This window comes from Aptenodytes forsteri, unplaced genomic scaffold (assembly GCF_000699145.1).
Source record: "Aptenodytes forsteri isolate BGI_AS27 unplaced genomic scaffold, ASM69914v1 Scaffold97, whole genome shotgun sequence".
NCBI lineage: Eukaryota > Metazoa > Chordata > Aves > Sphenisciformes > Spheniscidae > Aptenodytes > Aptenodytes forsteri.
In genome coordinates, this window is record NW_008795036.1 from 796,342 (window position 1) to 806,135 (window position 9,794).

The window sequence follows — 9,794 nt, forward strand, 5'->3', positions numbered from 1 at the left end:
AATAAACCTCATCAGGCCAAATTTTAGCCTCTTTTGGACAAATAAACCCTAACAGTGGCTTGCAAATTAGCCTTCCACGTCTGGATCTTCAGTGAAGCAGAATTCGATATGGATAAAGTACAATAAAGGAGACATCAATAGTACGAATAATCATTTCATATTAGAAGTAAAAGATGTTGATTGCTTCAAAATGATTATTGAGGCACGGAACTTTCTGGATTAAAGCACATCTTGCAATGCTTCTGACATGTGGTACCATGTGATGCTGGGACTCCTCCAGAAGTTAGCTCTAACTTGTTTACCAAAGTTTCATGTCTAGATTCTTCACTTTAATAATCAGATATTTTAACATCTCTTCTCATTCTGTAAGATACATCACAGCTGAAAGATTCTAACCTATGACATTTCCAGAGATGCGGTGTTTATAATGAGCATATGTTCTTAACCTGAATTCTCCACGGAACACTGAGCTTGTAGTACATTAAGCAGTACTGTTTTCTGAAGGCGTAGGTCTTTGCAACAGGCTCCTGTATTCCACCACGCTTTTTACAGTCTTGCGGCCACACCTTCTGTCCTCTTATTCAAGTCTCACTTTCTGTCCCATGCATCCTTTACATTATTCCTCCAAAACAAGATTTTATGGTCTTGAAGCAAGAACCTCTTCAGTTAGTGAGTATTACTTTTTATGGCCATTTCTGACGAGAAATACAAAGAAATCTCTAGAAATTGTTTTCCACTAAAAACACTAGCCCATTGCCAAACAAATCTGTTGTTGTTGCCAAGGTATAAATACAATTTTGGATTGCTCAAATCCATTGGATTTTGAGGAGACCTATATGTTTTCAGAACTTCTGCTGAAATTCTGTCAAGGAGCTTCATTACCAGTATTTCTAAAAAGAGAAGAGCACGCAGTACTCGTGTCTGCTGAGACAAAATGTCTCATAATTGTTCACATACTTGAATGATATGTCTTGCACCGATATTCTCTTGTCAACACCAAACCATGAGAGCAGCTAATAAAAGCCAGTCTCTTAGAAAATGGACTCTGATCAGTGTTTTTCTAAATCTTTCTCTTGTGTTGATTCTTCAGGGTCCAGTAAACGGTGAGCTCAGCCTGCAGCACTTCCCTCAGTAGAGGACCGACACCATCGCTCTCCTCTGTGCAGATGTGTATTTTCAGGAACCCTTGATCAACTTGATTCAAAAAGGCTGAGAGGTTCAAAAGATACTGGGGAACAGATGACAAAGCCAGAACGTAAGCCTTGTTTCTTAGGAAAACAGGCTAAGAAGATAAAGTAGAAGTGAAAGGCTTATTTCTTCTGATGACTCCATTTTGGTTTTTTAATCTTCTCAATTGTTTTTTTATCAGTATTCCCACATCTGCCAATGTTCTCTGCTTCCTGTACTTTAAAAATCTTGTACGTCATCATCAGTGCCTTTACAACAAGATTTCCATTTCCACTGTGAACTAGTTATATCCCATGTTTTCAATCTTTCACCACAACTCTTATTTTCATTGACATATGACAGTCTGGATTCACATTCTCAGTTTCTGGGGGAAAAGACACCCCAACAACTGAGTTTACCTTGAATAGGTCTTTCTACTCCAAGTACACTACAATAAAGAGAGGCAGAACATTCCTGTGATGCAGCTAGGCAACTCCAGCACTGGTAGAGCTGCATTTGCAACAGCGCTCTGTTAGCCTGCTGATTTAGCTTCTTAGCATACTGCCTGAAGCTTAGCGGTGAGTGCATAAAGCTGACAGACAAGTGGGAGACAGTTTAGCCTGGGAAGGTAAGAAACTAAAATACTGACTATCCATCCCTCTACTAGATAGATACACAAATATTTAGATGTGGAAAGGCATAATTAAGGTTTCATGCTCTAAAATCTTTCTTTGCTCAGCAGTTCACTAGATAGAAATCTCAGAAGAATGTTCAGCATATAAAGAGAAACACAGTTCTAGATACATAAATCTGGCAAATGCAAATACTTGAACTACTAGAAAAGCAACAAATATTAAAATCCCCAAGCAGTATCTATCCTAGGAGGCTGGAAAGAAAAAAAGTGTTATACTTACAATAGACAGTCTTGGGTCTCAGGGCTTTCTCTTTCTTTAATTATGAAGATGCAAGTCATCCCAAAATAAAATAAGAAAAAGAAATTAATATGCTGCACCATTTGAAGGAAAAACCCTGTACTTCCTGAGAAGCCTTTGCAGATGAATTACAATATAGGCCAAAGTTTCCATTATCAAATAGGAAAAATTAGAGCCTTTATGATTTTCTGCAAAAGCTGGAAGTACTGTCAAAAGTGTACTTACAGTTAATACAAGTTAATTTCAAGAAAGCCCTGTTATTAATGAAGTTTTAAGAGATGATTATGGCTTGAAACACAACATCTCAAGGATGCCAGACAAAACCTTGAGTTCTGCATGATTATGGCTCCTAAGTTTTCAAAAGTTGTAGTTCCAACAAAAAAGAAAAAGAAAACTCGCCCCAAAAGGAAGAACAAACTAACAAAAAGCAGCTTCCCCACCGTTTTGAGTGGATTTCGCTAAACCTTAAGGCTAGCCAAATCTCCCCAAAGTTCATTCATATAATGAAGAACAGGAAAAGTGCCTTTCACCAGCTGAATCCAGAACAGATCGCTTTTGGGCAGAATCTAAGAAAAAGAGGAACTTAAATTTCCATTTCAGACCATGGCTAAAACGATCTTGACTCATTTTGAGAACTTTCTGGCAAATAAACATAAACTTGCCATTTACAAGAATGAAACAATAAGCATGATCATTCTACCAGTAAAGCAGCTGTCTGCCCAGAGCAGTCCATGGAGTTGAGTGCTATACTTTCAGTATTCAGTGGCATGGAAGAGATGCTGCACGTCAATGTGACAATTCAGTAGGAAGCAAGACTGACACAACAGTTAATTGTTTAAGAAGCCAAATAGCTGTTCTTTCATGGCAGTTATAAAAAAGGAAGTTACCTAAGTCCTAGTATCGCCACAGATAGTGGGCGGTGTTGTATGAGCTCAGCAGGATTTTATAAGCTTAGAATACAGACACAGTCTCCCTTGTAGTTATGCTGCCGCAAGTGTTTTCGTTACTTGTCATTCTACAGAGTTTTACAACAAACAGCTGCTACTACCTAACTTTTCAGACAAGCGTAGAAAACGTTAGCAACCATGAGATGCTGCTCAAAGATAATTTCTTCCTGACCATTTTTGGACAATCAGCTTTGACTTTGATTGCACTTAGATTACTGCTTTTGTTAACATTAGAAATGGAGTTCCACAACTGAAGCTAATGGGTCTATTTTATTTGTGACCCCTTCTTGAGGTTTCTTTTAAAAAAAAAAAAGCAGCAAGCAGCAAAAAACCCAAAACTACATCAGGAATGAAGATTCTCACACATTATGTAAGAAACTTATTCTCTGTCCTGGGTCATGTGTTGCAAGCAAGTTGCAACAGCTGTTTTTGAGCTAAGACCATGAAAAGTTAGGGTAACTTTTAACAAAGCGTCTAACTTTGAGAAGCCAAAACTCAAAAACTGCTGTTTTTTAGAGTTCAAACCTCCCACGCACACTGTAATCTGTAAGAGCTACTGCATAAATTAATTTTCCACACAATTCAAGTTCACAGGTTATCTAACAAAACAGTTTCACATGCATAGTTAAGTATTATGTAAACATAATTCAGTTGTTCCTAAATGTACACACTCTGGAAATCATATCAGCTAGATGTTAGCAGCCCATACGCAGAAATTCTATTTATTTTAACTCTTCAAACTTATACTAAGCAAATAAGGGTGTTTTTTTTTTTCCAAAGAAAAGCTCTACAGTTTAAGCCTCTTTGGATCATGAAGATAAGCTGCAGAACATAACAGCATACTTCTTGAGACCAAACATAAACAATACAACAGCAAGGCAATTTTCCTGTAACTGAAACGTAGCTATATTAACATTCCAAGTATCAACACAAAAATATCCAATTAAAATGCTTTTCCAGCATGGTTGATGTTAATGCCATATGAAAGGACAGAAAAGTTGTCTGTACATGAGGTACTTTCAACCACAGGTTCTGACGCACGACAACCAGGGGCAAGAGGTATAGCAGAAATGAGAACACTGAAATAGTGAAGACAAAAACTAAACTCTCTTCACAGATCTGAACATTCCTTGTTTCTAATGGGGTTGTAGAGCCCTGAATGCAGACTCCTCTCCTTCTGGAACACAGTAGGCATTTCTACCCTGTCTATCCCCAGATATGAAGGGAGGGCAAAGAATCTTGAATCCTTGATAGAACCAGAACAATCTTCATCTGTGCTCCAAATACAGTTCACAGAAGAGGCAACACACTTCTGCTGGTGCCATACCTGCAAAGGGCTGTTCAAAATACATGCAAAAAAAGACATTCCACTCTAAGATTTCCTCTCTAGCAAACTGAGCACTAAAGCCAAGACGTATTTGCAAAACCAGAATGAAATATATCACATACCATCATATTCCAGGTGTATTTTATCTGGGGACCGCTCCCTGAAAAGGCCCTAGCTTTTTACTCAGCTGTCAAAAAAAACCCAACCCCACCTTTCAGGCAGTATATCCCCCACTGCTCTTACAGACTTGATTCAATGAAAAGCATTAGTAAACTTATATAAACATTATTTTCTAACCACTTTACCATAATGGCTAAAAGTAACATTCAACTGTTTTTCAAAGTATATAATACAAGCTAATCCCAATTTCCAAAGAGCTAAGAACTACGTGCACATGTATGAATGCTATTTTGCCTAAGTGGTTTTCCACCCACCCACTGTCCCTACCAATACCTATTCAGCAACAAAACCACAAAACCCATCAGTATGCAAATATACAAAGGTCATAAGGCACTTGATGCACAAGATATACACAGCCTTGTACTGCAGTCATCCCAACCCCACAATCTTTTGTCTACCAGTACTTTTTACAGGGGTTTGGCCTCATGAACTACCAGCACTAGAAAAAATTAAATGTGTATTCTGCTTATTACTCAAGCTTCAGTTCAAGGACACAGAAAGCATCATAGCATGAACACTGAAGTCAGTGAGACATACGAACCCTTGGCACAACAAAGAATCAACTCTCAGGGATAGAAACTAACTGAACTCTAAAGAGGTACACCGTATAGAATTAAGATATTACCTAATATTTTGTAAATTAAGCATTCAAAGACTTGAGAACTTCTACTTTTAAGTTTCATATATCATAGAATGCAAGTGGCAACAATTTTATCTAATTAGATAACTGATCATCTATTATTTGACTAGAGCAACTACTGTGAAAAAAATACTCATTCTGAAACAATTCACATAAATTTCAAAGTGCAAATGGAAAAGGCTTCAAATAAACAAAACCTAATCTAGTTACAAACTAGGAAGAAAGTCATTGCACTGACTAATCAGTTGCTTGAAATATTTTTTAATTACTTCCATTTTATGATGCAATATGTCATCCAGTCTGTTTCTATCCCTTGAAGTCAATCACACATCAATTGAGTGGATTACAGAGCATTAAGCCTGCAAATATACAAATGAAAAAAAAAAAAACAAACCCAAATGAAACAACACAGGACTCACTTTCTTGTAAATACGTAGACTCAGCTTAATGCACCAAATTATTAGCCTCCAACACAGTCAAAGGAATTCCACAAGGCTTTAGGTATAGGCTTATTCTCTTTTAGTTTGAGAAGTAGCAAGATATTCTGGGTAAAAGTAAGAGTAAAACTTCTGTCCAATTTATAACAGATCTGGGTAGTCTGCCTAAGCTGCCATGAAGGGACAGATATTATTTACATTTTCCCCTCCAGCAGCAAATGATTTAAGCACTGTCAGTTCAAATACCCAGACTGAGAATCAGTACCGGAAAAACACCCTAAAAATCTCTAACTCATCAAAAGCAATACCCTTGGAGTCTGAGAAGTGTAGCACATATGAATTAATTTCCTAAAAAAAAAGTCTTAATTCTCTGGTTATACATAGGTCACTAATAAAAATCTCCCTAGTTTTATGGAAGCAATGCATTCCACACAATTTCTCTAAGAGGTATGCTTAGATGTTTAGGAAGTGGCCTTTTTCAAATAAATTATGCATTCTGATGCTATTGTTTAGGAGTCAACGGTACTGACATACGGGTGAGCAAACCAATCAACATATAAAGATGAAACAAAGGTATGCAGAAGTAAGCTAGATAAATATCTTATGTACCTATCCAAAATTCATAATAACCAAACTACCCAGGTGACCAAAAAAAGAGATACAATAACCACGTACACAAAGTCAACTGAAATATTCCTACAAATCTGTCACATAGTCAAGCTTTACTAGTGCAGCTACTCCAAATAACACATTTTACTTTGAATAGCTATGGGAAATGTAGGTCAATGAAATGAGAATCATTTCACACGTGTAGCAAGTGTTTACATATGTTTCTTGGAATTTTCTCAGTGACTGTCCTTCTCCTGATGAAGGGTTATTTCTTGTGTTTTTGAAACTTCCTCTGGCGGAGGACAAGCACAAAGTATCTTTATCAATGCCATTTTAAAAACAAATGGGTAGCTGAAAGAAAATAAGAGAGTCATCTGACTAAAGTCTGGTGGGTTGGCCAGTGTTGCGATTTAGGTAAAGAACTACCATCTTCCCTTCATTTTGTTATGTTGCCATGACATCCTTTAGTATTATTTTGAACAGGAACTCCTCTAGTAAGGAATAAACTAGGAGCTATTCACTATCAACACCTAGCCTGTATCAAAAAGGAACCTAAGCTCAGGACCTTTACAGTTACTTCAAACTTGGCGATACAAAAACTTCTTGTGGTAACCCAATGAATTCTGATCTTCTTCCACCAAAACATACAATAGATTTCATAATTTAAAGTAAGGAATTAGAAGTAATTGAAGACAATAACTCTCCAAGGTTGCATCATCATTCCTACAGAAATGCAGTCATGGGACTTACCAGGACTCCACACCCCAGCACCAACATTTAACATCTAACAAGCATCCAGTTTGCAACCTGCCTGATTCTTGTTCACCATCAGTTTGCAGTCCTTCATTAACTCAATAAAGTTTGACAGTTGTAGCCTAGCATACGCTGATTTCCAGGAGTGAAACAGAAGGAAAACTACATGCAGATTTTCTAAGAAAATAATCACTAGTCTTTCCAGTTTAAAAGGGAGCAACAGCAATAATTGGATTGCTATGAAGGTTAGCTGGATTGCTATGAAGGTTAGCTAGGAAATAAAAAGAAACAGCCACAAAACCAAAAGAACTTCTTGCATCAGCAAGAACATTTGGCAGGACATGAAAAATACTACAGTACTGTACACTTCTACTGGATCAACAGGGAACAAGACGACTGAATCCTGGGGAAAAAAAAAAGTGGAGAAAGCGGAGCCACTAACTCAAATAAGAGTCAACGCTATTAAAGTGATCAGCAAATAAGTAACAAAATACTATTAATCCGTCTTGAAAACCAAGAGGTGGGGAGATGCCCCTCATCTACAACTGAAAGAAAAGGGGCACACAAACATTGGAGAAAGACAGTATTGCAGTTAGTCTTTAGTGTTCCAGGAAGAATTAACCGTCATTAAGAAAACATTAGAGCAGGCACTTCGGTGCCACAACAATACAAACAATCTGATGACAGCAATCGTAAGTAACAGTGGAAAGTACAGACAACTGAGTACGGCTCAACTTTATAGACTGAAAATGTGGAATTTTAAACAAAAGATGTCATCAGCCAATCGACAGCCAAAAGTTCAGTCAAACGTTTAGAAAAGCCTCGTCTCTAAATACAGCCTCACAGAACGTTGTCTAATAATTTAAGCACAAAACAAGCAAAGGCAGTAAACCAGGAAGTTGCTATTGAGATGCTTCAAACAAACGGGACCATAGGACTCAGTAGTTCAGCCTATGTAACTCCTGCAGGAAATCCGAATTGATGTTACTATCAAAGTAACAAGTAAGCTAGTTTTATTTAAAGTACCCGTGAGTTATGTAGACTTGGAAAACAGAGCAGTACTTTTACCAACTCTATCCAAAACAGATGTTTGCATTCTTTAACCATCTGTGACTTCCGTGTAATTCAAATGTTAATTTCACAATTAGCACACATTTACCTTTAGGTACGGCCGATGTTTCAAGTTATATGCTGTACAAAACAGCATTGTGAGATTCCCACCTCATCTTTTTCTCGGGATTTTTCAAGCAAATTACTGTTATAGATCTACCAATGAGTTAGATAAGCACTTGAAGCCACGTGAAGTAAATTAATCATAAATCTAGGATTCTTGTAAAATTCAGTAAATTTGCACATACACTTAATATGGAAAAAAGGTTACCTTTCTATGCTTTGCACCACGATAGTGTGACTGAAGACTTATAGAACTCATACATGGAACTTTACAAACCTAGAAAGATAAATTGAAAGCACATCTTCAGTTACGCTGTGGATATTCTGTAGTTGGCGAGTTATAAGAACTGGAAATACATCCGTTTCTACAGCATAATTCTCAAGGCCTTCTTCAGCTTAAACAGTACAATTTGTGTGACATTTAGGAGAGTTGCATACCACTAAAGTGACCAGAAATAGTGTGCAAACCTGTTCAAACGATACTTAAAACACATGTTTAAATATACCAGGTGGTACGAATCTTCTAAGAGCCTCCCCCTTCCCTCCTACCACCACTTTCTGGATTCTTAGTTTTCTAAACTTCTTCAGGCTGGAAAGCCAACAAAAAGGGATGATCGTACAGTGACTAGAAAGGAACAGAGACAAAATTATGCCCTAGAATAACTGCAACTCCGTTCGTTGTTACATCAAAGGGATCAGAAAAACAATGGAGGAAGACATCTGCATTTCATTAAGATCCACAGACACACATATGCCATTACAATAATTAATGGAAGACGATACAGATCTACTATTATTTCTTACTATTTTTAGCTAAAAAATGCAATGACTAATACATGCTAATATCGCCTATTCTCTTGACATACCGTCCCAGAAGTTTAACGTGCCAGAAAAAAATTCACTGCTAGAACAACATACGATCGACAAATTTAACACGTTCTGACTCAGAGTTGTAGCCTTTACAGATAAGCGAGCCTTTAGAGTCGCCTATGAGAGATACTTAACAGAGATTCGAAAGGCTACAATTAAGGACCTTTATATTGTGCCTGTGGCTGCTCGAGAACAAACCGAATTCACCGAATCCCAAGACAAGTAGCTCTTGCAGGGACCGACCACGGTGTTCGCCACATTAACAGCTTCTCTCACTCACACGTTTGCCACGCTACAGCTGGGTTAGGTCTAAGAGCGTGGTCTTTAATACCTTAGGCCTGCATTTTAGCATAGAGTCTGAAAAGCCGTCAAGAAACGCACTCACTTCACAATAAAATATTTTTTTTTCAGATTCCGGTTTGCCATCTTCTGGCTTAACTTCTTCGGTCACAGTGCTCATCCTGCAAAACCGGTTCACTGCACACAATAAGAAAATAAATAAATAAATAAATAAATAAATGCAACTCTCGTTTATACGGTACTTTTCGGCAAACAATTGGGGGCGGGAGAGAAGCGCTCGTCGGCTGAATTAAGTTGATTATTTTGTTTCAACGCGTTTCCAGATGAAACCACACCTTTTGTCACCAGGACACCTTTACAGCCTTAAGCCTTCCGGTAAAGGTACCCTCCCCGGCCGCCTTTCCGGAGAGGTTTCACGAGAAGCCGGCCCGCGGGGAGCACCGCTCTCCGACCGCGCAC

The 9,794-nt window shown here is 37.9% G+C and overlaps 1 protein-coding gene across 1 annotated transcript in view; it reads right to left on the reverse strand.

The window, feature by feature from the left end:
• The window catches only part of LOC103896776, a 47,489-nt gene extending 37,772 nt beyond the window's left edge, over positions 1-9,717 (reverse strand). The window contains exons 1-4 of the mRNA XM_009276682.2: positions 9,671-9,717; positions 9,421-9,512; positions 8,374-8,442; positions 2,082-2,115 (exon numbers count right to left, since the gene is read on the reverse strand). Coding sequence (XP_009274957.1) covers positions 2,082-2,115; positions 8,374-8,442; positions 9,421-9,495 — 178 coding nt within the window. The 5' untranslated portion in view covers positions 9,496-9,512; positions 9,671-9,717. The remainder of the gene's footprint in view (positions 1-2,081; positions 2,116-8,373; positions 8,443-9,420; positions 9,513-9,670) is intronic.
• Positions 9,718-9,794: the final 77 nt, after the last annotated feature.